Source organism: Elgaria multicarinata, chromosome 2, assembly GCF_023053635.1.
Source record: "Elgaria multicarinata webbii isolate HBS135686 ecotype San Diego chromosome 2, rElgMul1.1.pri, whole genome shotgun sequence".
Taxonomy (NCBI): Eukaryota; Metazoa; Chordata; class Lepidosauria; order Squamata; family Anguidae; genus Elgaria; species Elgaria multicarinata.
Genome location: NC_086172.1, coordinates 95,211,406 through 95,225,921, shown reverse-complemented (window position 1 = coordinate 95,225,921; position 14,516 = coordinate 95,211,406). Strand labels below are relative to the sequence as shown.

Genomic DNA, 14,516 nt, shown 5'->3' with positions numbered 1-14,516 from the left:
CAGCTATACTTCGAAGTGTTCAGATTATTGGTAAGAAAATGTGTTGGTAAATATAAATACATTGAGAACTGTATAGAGAAGCAGATTTATAGCTTGCCTGTATGCCATTTGATTCAAGTAGTTATGATGAGAGTAATAATCTCCTCCAGAGTAGGAAAAGCACACTAAGTCACCAGAAAAAATGTATTCTTTGTTCCTTTCCTACTCTCATTGGTAGAACCAGTCAATGCTTAAAAGTGCAACACAATGCGTTCTTACTCAGACGTAAGCCCTATTATGTTCAACTGGATTTATGTCCTAGTAATTTTGTTTAGGATAGTGGCCACAGCTAAAGCTACAACCCTATATACACTTACCAGGGAGTAAATCCCATTGGATTTAATAGGGCTTACTTCTGAATACTTTCTCTGGTTTACATTCTTCTCAAAAGAGTTGTGTTCCATTGAAAACTGGGAATTAAGTACTGGATTAAGTTATAGTAATTTTGGTGCAAATCAAGCATTCTCATTTCTTTGTACTTTGACTCTTTCTGTAAAAGCTTCTCACAGAATCAAACACTTTTTTCTTAGTTTGTTCTATAGTCCCTAATTTTAAAATATCTTTCTGTACTGTTAAAACTCTACAGCATAATATTAAGGGATATCAGTGTGACTATATGATGAACTGCCCAGAGAGCTCCGGCTATTGGGCGGTATAGAAATGTAATAAATAAATAAATATGTTCTAATAAAGGCCTGGATTAGAAACAGAATAAAAAAAATAAAGTTGCTGTGCAGGCTTTGGGTTGGATCCAGACTTCATTATATTTATAGCAAACTGACTGAATTCAATGGGACTTAATTTATGAATGAGTAGCTAAAAATACAAACTAGTTTTTGTTTTATGTACTGTTTGTACTACACAGGAATATGCTTAGCGCTGGATTACATTTCAAGGTCTGGCCTTTGAGAGCTATTCCAATTATGAATTGAACAGTGCAATACTATGCATGTCTACTCAAAGTAAGCCCTACTGAATTAAATGCAGCTTACTCCCAGATAAGTGTGTATAAGGTTCTAGCCACTTAATGGAAATTTAGATTTTCCTTAAATGTGACTAAGGGTGCAATCCTATACATGGCTGGCTGGGGTATGCTGGGAGTTATTGGGCTTTTTTCTATCTAATCATGAATAGGATTCCAACCTTCACTACTAAGAAAAGATGGCCTCTTTCCTATAACAAAGCATGTGGCAGCTGCTTTGTTAAAAAGTTTTGCCTAGTAGCACAGACTTCAAGTTGTATTGGTTGATCTTCACCTGTTCTCTTATCTCCGTTATGTGTTTGGTGGGGAGCTATTAATTGGAAGGAACACAATATAAATTATGGCTTGGATTGTTAAGATAATTTAATCTAAGTTCACAAAGGCAACCTTTCTCTCCCCTTCCCACCCCCTCCTCTCCCCTGCAGTCAACTATGTCAAACAAAAACACTCTGAAGGTCAAGGGCCCCTCCTGGCCAATGTGGGAAGGGGGAATCACCTCAAATTGGGTGGAGGTCCCCCCCATCCCACATTTTTCAGGAGGCCCTCCTGAATCTCTAGAAAGGCTTTTGGTGGGCAAGCGATGGAAAGCTTTCCGTCTTTGAACTACTTTAAATTAACTTATCTTAAGATCCAAGCCTAATTTTCTGACTGATTGTATAATAGAATATGACCACATGCTCCAGTATAACTTGACATAATGAGACTCATAAAAACAAATCAAATATTGACAGCAGGATCAAAGAAGAATAGCAGGGTCGGGTGATTTCTTTAAAAGGTTTTTAAAAAAGTCAGAGCAACATGTTTCTCGAACAGATTTATTTCATAGATGTCTTTACGACATAAAAGCAACGTGCTTTTTATATAAAACAATATTCCATACTTTTCTAGAAAATGACATATTTTCTTCCCAGGAGAAGTGGTCAGTTATCAATTCTTTGAAGCCAGCATAAGATTTTTGGCAATACATTTTAAAGACTGACTCACTAGAACATGTCTCTACAATATGCAGTTATTTCAAAGTTACCAGAATACAAACAAATGCTCCAGCATTATTGCATCTGACGTAACCTATACTTCCTGCACAATAATTAGTGCTCCATTGGTTCCTCGGCCTTTTCTGCTGTATCCTCAGCAGGTTGAGCAGTCTTGAAGGGGGACAGGGGAAGTAAAGAAATTAAGTCAGTTTCAATTGTCACTAATAGCAAGTTACAAAATAAAATTCTACAAGGAAATATATAATGCTACCAATATTCAATTTAGAGACCACAGTAGTGAGTGTAAGATGTGATATTCATTGCTCCAGTCTTCTGCACTAACAATCCCATGTAAACAAAGCCAAAAGATGCTTTGATATCTTTGTCAGGTTTTTTAGTTACTTTCATGTATTTCCCATTTAGTTTCTCAGCCTGACAATCATACTATACATCCTTGGTTTATCTGTAAATGTTTAATCTTATAATAAAAAATGGAGCTGAAATTCTCATATGTTCCCAACAGAGCTTTTATAAGAAGTAGTTAGCAAAACCTAGTAACTGTGTCTTAACTGGTTTTATTTATTTATTGACAATATTTATATACTGCTCCCCATTGAAAATTTCAGAGGATAAAATAAAACAAAACAAGATAAAATATAAACAGAATAAAACACTTTAAAATAGATTTTAAAAGAAGCAAAATGTCATTAAGGAAAGGCTTCCTGGAATAATGTTTTCAGGAGGCGCCGAAAGGAATACAAAGTTGGCCCTGCCTGACCTTTAGAAGCAGGGAATTCCATAGGAGGGGGCTACCATGCTGAAGGCTCTTCCCCTGGTGGACTCCAATTGGAGGATGGGTCTATGTGGAACCACCAGGAGCATGCCCTCGGATGACCTCAGTGACCGGGCAGGTTGGTAAGGGAGAAGGCGCTCTCTTAGGTATCCTGGTCCCAAGTTGTTTAGGGCTTTGTACACAAGTACAAGAACCTTAAACCTGGCCGGGTAGTGAATAGGCAGCCATTCCCTAGCCAGCCGTCCATAAAAACATTAAAAATATACTTAGAACAATTAAAACAGTGAAGGTGAAATCCAATGCCAATGGAATGGACACTGTTGGCACAACAGATTCCCTCTCCTCCTTGCAGTCCCCTGTACACACCACAAATCTTCTCTAGACGGTTGGAGGTCCCTCCAAAGAAGTTTTGAGGGGCACAGGAGTAGGAGGAAGGAAAGGAAGTCCATTCATGCAAAGCTTTAAAAATAGCAACAACGGGACAGTAGAGGACACATATTTCTTCAGAGTTTAAAAACTGGAGAAGGCTGGTTGTTTTAAAAGCCTGGACCAGTAGAAATGTCTTTGCCTGGCACCAAAAACAACAGAGTAAAAACCAGGAAAATTACAGTGGGGAGAACATTTGACAGATGGGATGCCACATCCCAAAAGTTTCTCTCTGATCACCACAACCCCAATCTCTGAAGATGGGGAAGCCTAGATAAGGGCCTCTGGTGAAGATCTTAACAAATGAGCACAGTCACTGCAAGTCAAGATAAAAAAAAAGTTGCCATAAAAAAAATTTGGGGTAAAAGAAAACATAGCTCAGAGAAACAGTAAAACAAAGCATTCTACAAATGTGATTGTAATCTATTACACGTGCGTACCTTTCTCTGTGGTCTTTCTTCAAGGCCTTCAAGGAATGATGCCACATCATCATCATCATAAATAGTGAACTCCATATCTTTACCAACAATCCCAATAGAAGCATTCTGTTAAATGACAATTGTAAAAGTGAGAGACTACTTCAACTTTCTTTTGGGATTACAGCTTTTACTATTCACTAAAACTTTATATGACAATCTTGTTCAAGATAAATGAAAATTTGGCTAATTCATACCATATAAGTATCTAATTATAACAGGTGTTCCACATCTCAAGAGTGTGTGTGTGTATAGATCTATATCTATACACATATATCAATAGACCACTTCTCTGTCACAAAAATGGCACCCAAAATGGCATACAACCACAACAAAACAAATCTAAAATAGAATGGCAAATTTCCACATAGATCAAAGCAAAAAGAGCCAGACTGTCAGGAAATACTTTTTAACCAAGCCATGTTTTAAAGGTGAATGTAAGCCAGCAGAGGTGAAGCAAGATGCAGGTCAGTTGTGAGTGCTGTCTCCCACAATAAATGAAAATAGATAGGAGTCATCGCCCCTCCATATGGTTCATAGCTACTGTTAAGCTACATTTCATGATCACAGGGCAGACTCCCAAGAAAAGTCCCAGCACTTGCCTTCGTTGTCAGATCCTGCTCAGCAGGAAGTGTCTCTCTCAAAGCACGCAGTCCATGTTTAACTAGCTCGTTCAGATTACCTGAAAAATATATACACTCATGACCAATTTAGAAGTGCTTCATTTCTCCGGCAGTGAAGGGGATGTCTCAAAACACTCCCTCCCCATGCCCGTGATTGGTAGCCAAACATCTGTTCAGCAAAAAATCACCAAGAAAACCACAAAACGTACAAGAAAAGGGAACAAATAGCATGCTACAATCAAATTGAAGAGACCCAAGACTTACAGTCAGCAAACTCGGTCATGTGTCGCTCCAAGTAAGTTCGAGCGGACTGGGACCTTGCACCAATGGACATTGCTTTGCAATCAAAGTAATTTGCAGAAGGGCAGGTCTGGAAGATATGGGGGCCCATATCCTTAAAAAAAAGGGGGGCAAGTTTTAGGAGGAATGTTGTCAGAGAGCTATCTTCAGAACAGTTTTATTTCAGTATGCACTGTACATATATCATGTGCAACAAGTATATATAGTATGTGATGCCCCATTTCCAAATCACTGGTTCTCTATGCAAAGATCTAGTTATACGATAGTGGTATCATATGCTGTTTCATGACCTGGCATAAGACTCTGAACTTTTTCCAGGGTTGCTGATAATACTAAAAGTTCTGGGATGAAAAACTCTCAAGACAATTTTTACAACCTATCCTCCAGTACAGCTTTCTTACAAAATGAATGAAAAGCACCCAAAGAACTTACATCATAGCCTGCAATGAGAAGTCCCACACCATATGGTCTTCTGCCATAGCGCTGTGTGGGTATCTGTGTTTCTTGAACAAGCTAAGGATTATGTCTCAAATAGCTGGTTCACTCTTTTATTAAAAAAAACTTCTAATACACCATCATTTAGCCTTGAAAACAGTTCCTAAGGAGGTTTACAAATATACAGAATTCAAATATAACAGTAAAAGCAGACTATTTAAATTCAAAACAGCCACTAGCAGAACATTTAAAAACAGCCTTGTTAATATACAGTAGAGAGGATTCAGGGTAAACTAAATGCCTGATGAATAAATAAGAGTATATAACATACATGACATTGTAGAAACTGTTTGAGATGAGGACAGGTGATATAAAAGCTTTATTGTATTTGATCAGTGATGGTATTTCACACATGCAAAATATAACGTAATGTGTGGGTGGGGTGGGTGTATGAGAGACAGGGGGGGAGTGTGTACTTCTGACAAAGAGCAGCTGGGTTTCTGAGTTTAGTTTTTATTACTCTGTTCCGTAGTTGAGACTTCCCAGGAATCAATGGATCCGATGTCTTCTATATCAAAACAAAGAGCCTCCAATGGCCTGTACTAATGTAATTCCCCTAAAGACAATGTATTAGCCAACACACTTGACCCAGTCCATGGCAGTAAGACCGTTGCCCAACAGTTGAATATCATATTCACAACCATAAGTATCCCAAGACAGACATTATTTTTTAAAAAAGGATACTGCTTCCAATCAGAGATACTAGTCGAGACACTGGAAGAGGTCTATCAAATACAAATCTTGAATCCAGACACTCCTGACGCATGAAATTGCTGCAAAATTTTAAAAAAGAAAGCAAAACACATCAGTAGTTGGATGGAATCATGGGATTCCTTCCATTTATAGCTTTCTTAGGATTATTCTTTAGAAAGCATGACTGTACAACCAGAACGTGGCTCAAGTGTAACAGAATTAGTGGAGCACCATGTCAAGTAGGGTAAGTCCGCTGTTCAAATTTCACCTCAGCCATGGAGTTACTGGATGGCTTTCCATCCATGAAGTTGCTATTCTGTCCATCTCAGTCTTCTTCCTCCCACCCCACAATCTGCAATTTCAATAAAGGGGGTCTACGCAACCCACTCCAAGCCTTGGCCCCACTCGCCAACCTTCTGCCCTGAACCACCAGAAAGAGGTTTTGGCACAGATGAATAATCAAGTGGTTGTTCATCAGGGAAACACAGCAGAGAGCAGATCTAGACCCTACGAGGGGGTCATGTGTAACCCCCACATACTGGCCCACTGTATAGGGTCATTGTAAGAGTGGCAGGGATGGTGTGTGTGTGTGTGTGTGTGTGTGTGTGTGTGTGTGTGTGTGTGTATAGAGTCTTTTTTACACTGAAATGTGCTTTATAAATGGCACATAGTAATGGAAGAAGCCAAAAAAGATTTACTAAAGTTATTTGGGTAAAGTACTTTTGAGACTAATGTAAACTAGCAAACAACTGTTAGGTATGAACCTGTGATAAGGGGTTCAAGGCCCAGTTCAACTTTAAAATCACTCTATGTCTCAATCTCAGCCCTGCTGTCATAACTTGTAAAAGATAATTAAAAATAGTTTTTTGTGACCTACATACCTCACAGATGATTGTGAGGGCCAACAACTGGGGAGGGGAGAGGGGGACAGATGACGCTTGCTTGTGGCCCATCATCCCCAATACACCTATTTTATCTTAACTGGAAAAAATGTTTTTAAAAGTTGAAGTTTGCCGCCATAATTGTTTTCAAGCTACATTTTTCCATTCTAGGGCCCCACAGTGGCTATGGAGGTTTAGAAGGGACAAATTTAGTTTGCTTCAGTCTCAACTGCAATTTTAAAAAACTCCCCCCACTTTCTTGGCAGTGGCGGGGCAGGAAATGCGGGTCAGGGGGGTGTTAAACTGGCCCCCAGAATGCTTTAAATTGCCCACCTGATATAGACGTCACTATGCACACCAGTTAAAATACTAATTAAAGTTTATGGGAACACATCACAATGGGACTCATTCCCATGCACACATGGGACTACAGCCTTGCACAGTAAATTTCTTTAGTCAAGGGTTGTGTCATTTTGAATTCTATTTATCACCTAAATATACTGTTGGCAAAAGAAATAAATGCTAACATTAGTAATCTTAATGCATGTTCTCACAGTACTCAGGAACCAAGAAAGTAAACTAGGAATCAGATACAGGCTCATAGCGTTATATCTATTAACTGGCTCTAACTCCACATGGAATTGCAGCATTGTGGATTTACATTTTATTTATTATTAATATTACATAAAATAAACCAAACTGCAAATTTACCATAGGAGTCTTGCATCAGCAGTAAGTCCAGCAATCGAAATGCCAATATGGTTGTCAACATACAGGATTTTTTTCTGATGAGCTGCCAGCTCAGACTGTGCCCTCTAAACACACAAAAAACTGTTGTGAGCAAAACACACTTATGACAATGACAAGAATAATTAATTTATAATTCTCTAAACATCTATAGTAACAACTGAGCATAGGCTGCCAAAAGAAACTGCACACAATTATGGATTGACCCATCCCACATATGACAATTGGTCTGTATAATCCAGTATTGTCTACTCAACTAGCAGTTTTTTAGGAATGTCTCAAGCAGGGATCATTTTCAGCCCAGCTGGTATCCATTCAGCTGGAGATACTGAGCTTGAACTTGGGGCTTTCTGCATTCAAACCATGGCTTGAATTCTAAATTGTTCCTCTTTTCACATAAAGGGAGGGGTGATTTCTGCCATCTCCCGCCCTGCATCGTATCTCTCATCATTCCCAAGGGTCCCCTAGCCCCCAGGAGCAATTTTCCAGGGGTGCAAGGGGCAGCAGAGAGAAAGGGGAGGTGGGGAAGCTCCTTTTCATGAACATGAACTCTGTTCTTTCCATGGAAGGAAAGCCAGGTTCCAAGCCTATGTATTATACCACCTGGTTACATCCCCTCCCCGTGAATCTCAGTTGGTATTCTTGGCAAAAGAAACTAAACACAGTAAAGAGAGAGAAAGAGAAAGATAGAGAGGCTACCTTTTAGTATTGGAAATGAAACTGAACAGTTGCCTATTGACCAAGCCAAAAATAGTAGCTGCCAGCTTCCCATCAGCCCTGGCTTTTCCCAACTGAAAGGCCAGGGCAGAAAGCATGCACAGTTGTTACTTGTCATCATCATCTTTATTTGTATCCCGCCTTTTGCCCAATGCTGGGCCTCAAGGCAGCTTTACAAAGTTAAAACACAGTTGAGCATCACTGGATGAAAGCACCCTGTCTGCTCTTTGATAGTGGTGTCCAATATTCCCCATCAGCCTTTCCCACCCACTTTTCCTGCTGCTGAGGAAGAAAGACCTCTGAGGTTGGAAAGGGTTCCTGGTTTGGGTTTGTATGGCCAAGACCTTTCAGGTACTGTGGCCACCCAGCTGCCAAACAGTCCCCTGCCCCCAATTTTGGAGTTGGGAAGGTGTTGGAGATCATCATGCAACTGCCCAGACAATCCCTGCCCACTTCTTCCAAGTTGGGAGAAAGGCTGCCTACTAATCATACTAGCCAGAAGGCAGCACCACACTTGCCATGGTGAGCAGATTTTTTTGAAGCCTAGAAATGGCAGCCATAATCAATATTTACCATACTTTTCTCATCAACTAAGTTTACAGTTATGGAGAACCAAGGTCTATTCAAACATCTTTAATAAACATCTTTATTCCAAGAAGCCTTTCCTATCCCCAGTGATGTTTTAGAACAGAAACAGGCAACCTTTTTAAGCCATGGACACATTTGGCATTTTGAGAAACTGTGCTGGACACCTCTACAAAATGGCTGCCATTCACATGCATGGCAGAGGACAAGTAACATACCCAAAAGACAAGGGAGAGGTGGGGTCTGAGGCTCAGCACACTAAACTATTCCACTGAACCTAGGGTTTTCAGCACCAACAGAAACCAATTTCACATCAGTTCCCGCTGACAAATAAGAAATGTGTTATTAGTTTTTAAGTGAGAGTGGTAGCGAACCTTGGCAGGCACCAGGAAAGATGTCTGGGGGTTGCATACACTTTTGCCTTTTTTAACAAAAAGATATTAAACCCAAATTTCACTCTAAAGTTTACCTTTAAAGCAACCAGAACAGCATGTGTTTTTGATTTCAGCCCAACTGTTGCAGAGCCTTGCTTAACAGCCTCCATTGCATATTCTATTTGATGAATTCGGCCCTGAATAAATAGCAGCATGCAAAATCGTTAGAAATGTGCTGACTTTACAAGTGATTAGAACATCCTGCAATAATAATTATAAAAAGTGAACAAATGAAAATGTTCAAGTTAATGAAAACCAAACTACTGGTTGTTTTCTTCTTTCTTTGCAACTGATCACTTCCTTTATATGTTCACATTTAATGCTGTTTTCAGTGAGCACAAAAGTATCCTCCTATAGATCGTGAGAATAGTACAGAATAGTACAAACCACATATTTATCAAAATTGTGTGAATTTGTACCCAAGTCTTTTGAAGGGGTATGTAGATGTATGGAATGCTAATAACAGGCTTGGCAATAAGCAACCCTCTGGCACAATAATTCTTGAGAGTAAATTCAAATGCACACCAAGTTGCAGTGAAGAGCGATCTTCATTTAGTAATTTCTGAATTAACATAGCTAATCATTGGCTTGCATTTGGATTCTCTCTCATCACCATACCCTTCCCAGGAGGTTCTCCTACTTTGAGTTGCCAGGTGTCGCTTATTGCACACGTATGCCCCTTATTATTCCAGAATTTATCAGCCAACTGCAACAAATACATTACTATGTTTAAGTGGAGTCAATAGGTTCACATTACAGTGCCTAGTACTGGTACCATTATACAGGTTCTGGTCAGGCAACCTCAAGTACCTCGAGAGTCACTTTCCACAAAAACTAGTACATTCAGCCTGATGAACTGCCTTCCATTTTAAGATGATCCCTTTTGTTCATGTACACATAGCACATAAACAACAATTCATATTGTGTGAAGGCAGAGAACACACATACTTACTCACAATTTTTTAATTATTTTTTAAAACAGATATCTACTGCACTTCTCACAACATCTAGGCAATTTATTAAACCCATTTCTGAAACTCTTCACCATCACATTCCTTTCTACCCCATGAAATGGGGTAAAAACGCTTTCATGCTACTATCATAGCAGTGAGGAAAGAGGAAGAAAAATATACACCCAAGAAGAAACAAAACAGAAAAGTAATACCTGGGGGCTCCAAACAGTGACATCGTTATCATACTGGTTGCGAAACTAAAATGAACAAAAAAGAATCTGTTACAATGGGCAGCATTAACAGTTGGAAAAGCAAAACAAAAACAACCTAAAAAACAACCTAAAAAACTACATTTACTATAAATGTTTTATTTTTTATAAATGAAACAAATACATTTTTGAGCAACTAGAACTTTTAAACTATTTCAGCTGAAAATATAGGCACAGGGTTAATGTTCTTTTTATAAGATTGAACGAAGTAGTATGTTTGGATTTATTTATTTATTTTCATAGCAGCAGGTAGGCCATTTGCAATTATTAAGGTTTACCAAGAAATGCAGGATGTAAAGCTAGACAAAGGGTGTGGCAAGGAAGCGTGCAGAATTACCCGAGATCACGTGGACAAATGCTGTGGCATGGGCACTTAGCCAAACCACATTATTTTGAATCAAGAGTAAGAAAATATTGTTTTGAGAGAAATTTTAATAAATTAGTAACCAGCAACCCAATTTTAAATATATAGCTCAGAAACAAATTCCACTTCCTAGTAACACTAAAGCTGCAATCCTACTTCTCAAAATCAGGAGTTTTGCTTTCAATTTCCATAGGAGCAGTAATGCACACTTCTTGACTAATCAGTCCAGTGAAGATCAACTGGAGAACTCCAAAAGGAAAAAAATTGTTAGCTACAACATTAACAGCCCAAAGCTAACCATGTTTACTCAAGTGGGCTTTACTACTAATTATTTGTAAAACTGCATCCTTTATATTTTAATCAAACTCTAATCACCTCCTAAATAAAATTTAACGGGACACTGTAACAATGTAATTTTGGCCTTTCTAAACAACTACTACGTTGTTGTTTTTGGTGAAATTTGGCAGTACAGGCCATGTAAGACGGTGAGAGGGGGCATGTGGCCCATGGGTTACCCACCCCCTGCGTTATAGTGTAAGGACACACTCCTATGCATGTTTAGACATTTAATACTCCAACATGCCACAGCTAGACTTTTTTCTGTCTAAACATGCATGGGATTTTGCCCTTAAACTATTATTGTTAGACTGCAATCCTATTGTCCCTGAGCTGACCTCCCAAGAGCCATACACCACTGAGCATGGAAAGCGAGATCCAACCATGGAGAAGGACCCAATCTTGGAACTCCCGTTTCTGCTGCCACAGAAACCTCTGTAGCCAGTGATTCTCTAGCAGTGTCCAAGGAGAAAGTCATTCTACAGTCCTCCTACTCCCCTGACATGCCCCCAAACCAGCAGCACAGCCTTCATGCACATTAGTTCCTTTCCACTGAAATAAATGGGAAGGAATGTTTCATTTTTTTAAAAAAAATGGCCAGGAAATGGGAGGGGGTAGCAAATATACAGCACTTCCCACCACTCCACTCTGCTGGCATACACCTGGCTTTGGATAAGTTTCCTTTGCCCATGGAACTCCCCATCAGTGGCTATAGGGTTCTTCTGCCCTATAGTAGAACATTTTAAGAGTGTCTACTATTAGTGCTTTTAGACTTATGCAATAGTTTTTGTTCTTACTGTGCTAGTTGATACGAGTACAGCTATTGATACGAGTATAGCTGTTTTAATTACTTTATTTGTTGATACTATTTTTCCAAGTTTTGTTTATTTTTCTGAGAAAATTGTTACAGAGCTACTTGCAGATATAATAAACAAAGGGAATCAATGTAATTGTAAAATATGTCCCAAGCAAGAAATCTGATAAATCACAAGTTTGACTATATGAAGTGTGTGTCACACATAAATATATATGCAGCTAACCATACTCTGGTTTCTCTTCTGATAATTTAAAGTAAGTCACATCAGTTGTATTTAATTCAGGGAAGTCATGCTGAAGCACATTTTACTTGCTCATGGAATGCCAGAAACAGTTAAATTGTTTTGAGCCCACCGAGGCTCAAAGACATCTGATAAAGTTTGTTAAGCTTTCTGTCTAGAAAGTAATCAAGATATTTTCTTTTTTCTCAATCAAAACAAGGCAAACACCAGGAGTCGGGAAGTAGAATAAAGTGCTGAATCATAGAGTAATGGTGAAAACTTGGATCCTTGTAAAAATAGGAATGCAAATAGTGGGGTCTGATTGAAGAGCAAGAAAATCGGGGTGTCTGGGGTTTCCTCTTGCGTTGGCCTGAGAATATACAAAACTAGATGGCGATCACTTTCATGTGTCAATTGTTAGGCATCTCCCTTATTTGGCAAACGTTTGATTTCCAATGACTGAGGAAAGCCCTTTGATTATGTTTTGAAGAGAAAAATCTAGGGATCTCGAGGTGAGACGTGTGGGCAGGGATTTTTAAACTCTACAGTCCCTATGGCAGTGGGGGAGGGCGGGGGGACCGTTTAAAAAAACACACACAGAGAAAAGAAATGGTGCGAGGGGCATTAGCATCCCTTGCAGTGGAGCGAGAGATGCTGGGCCTGAAGGTGAGAACGGCGGGTGGACTTGAGGGGGTTACAAAGGGACCTTCCTCCTCTTCCTCCGGGATGGCTCATGCAGAGATGCAGAGGCAACGCCGGTGGATTTAGGGCTTTCTCAAAGGCGGCGGCGGCGGCGGCGGCAGGAGGAGCAACAGCGCTCTCTGGGCCGCAAAACCGCCATCAGGATGTGCTGACTCACCGCCACAACCAACTCGGACAAGAAAGACGCGGCCTCCGTGCCGTCCCTCCTCGGGCTCGTTCTGATTCTCCCTCCCGCTTATTCCCTCCCGCCCCCCGCACCGCGGTTCCCACTTTCCTCACCATAGCGGCTGCTCTCGGGCACCAGCGGGAGCGTCTGACCACCGAAGATGGTGAAAGGAGAAATGAATAGCTCGGCAAGCGACCAGTTTAGCCTTGGACACTTCTTTCCGCCTCGCGCTACAAAGGAAAAGCAGCCGACCCGCGATCTTCCGATCCGAACTCGTTTTGGCTCCTCCTCCTTGAAGAGCAGCAGGAGGTTAACTTGGCGGAGTTTGGAAGTGGAACGCCCTCACACCGGCGCATGCGCGCTGGAAGTTGATTGGCCGATGAGTGTAGTCAGTTCTACTAAACCTTCATCCCCGGCTTGTATGTGGCGGTTTTAAGAGGTGGGTAGGATGCAGTCGAGAAGGAAGCGCAGAATACTGTGTGCAACACTCAGTTCTCGTTATAACGTTTATGATGTCCGTGGCAGTGTTCGGACGCATTTTCTCCGTGTTTTGCAATGTGAGATAGCTGCGGGTTCTCAGTTTCGGGACAGTGCATAATAAATAACGCATAATACATGCATAAATAATAATGATCATAAAATAAATAAATGCCACTGAAGCGACTGGGTGCAAATAATAAAAAGACGTCAATTCCCAAACTGCAGAGGTTAGCAAAAAGTGAAACACTGCACATGTAATGTGATTTATTTATTAGTATTGGTGCGCAATTCTATGCATGTTTAGACAGAGCGAGAGAGAGAGAAACTCCTACAACTCCTAGCATTCCCCAGGCAGACATGCTAGCTGAGGGACGTTGGGAGCTGTAGGACTCCTCTCTCCCTCTCAACATGCATAGTATTGTACCTTACACTTTCCTACTCTGTGATGCTTTATGATGTGGGGTATGCCTGTATATTTTTTCCACCGATACTGTATTTCTGCTTGTTACCCCTTTGTGTCATTCCTGTTCTATTTTCCTCTTTCATAACTGGCATGGGTTAATAGTAAGTGATAAGGTCCTGTCCTTTTTATTTTTTCTCACAGTACTTTTTCTCCCTTTTGTTGCTCTTTGAAATAACTGTCTAAATAGATAGAAATGATTAAATAATAAGTTGTGATATTACTTGAGCAGCAGGTGGCATAGTGGGATGGCATAGTCTAGGAACTAAGCACCCAAAGTATGTTTACTGGAAGTAAATCCCACTGACTTCATTGCTACAGCTAACTCCTAATACAGTTAGATGCTCCTATGCCAGGGGTGGACAACTTGTGGCCCTCCAGAAGTTTGGCCCTATAATAATCAGTCCTCACTATGCTGACTAATGCTGATGAGCGCTGTAGGCCCTTGCATCTGGAGAGCTACAAGCTGCCGACCCCTGGCATAAGTAATACTCCTTACCTATTGATTTCAATAGGTCAGGAGTAAACAGACTTTGGGCTTGTGGGGTCTATTTTGATTTTTACTAAAAGCCCAAGGTCCAGTA

The 14,516-nt window shown here is 40.3% G+C and overlaps 1 protein-coding gene across 1 annotated transcript; it reads right to left on the bottom strand.

Moving 5' to 3' along the window:
* Positions 1-1,822: 1,822 nt before the first annotated feature.
* Positions 1,823-13,202, bottom strand: PSMA1 (proteasome 20S subunit alpha 1). The gene is made up of 10 exons (XM_063117238.1): positions 13,106-13,202; positions 10,331-10,375; positions 9,201-9,302; positions 7,394-7,497; positions 5,793-5,881; positions 5,046-5,116; positions 4,578-4,707; positions 4,293-4,372; positions 3,655-3,759; positions 1,823-2,166 (listed from the first exon to the last, which is right to left on the bottom strand). Exons 1-10 carry the CDS (start codon positions 13,106-13,108, stop codon positions 2,110-2,112), a joined length of 786 nt encoding a protein of 261 aa, XP_062973308.1. The 5' UTR covers positions 13,109-13,202; the 3' UTR covers positions 1,823-2,109.
* Between the last annotated feature and the right edge of the window lie 1,314 nt (positions 13,203-14,516).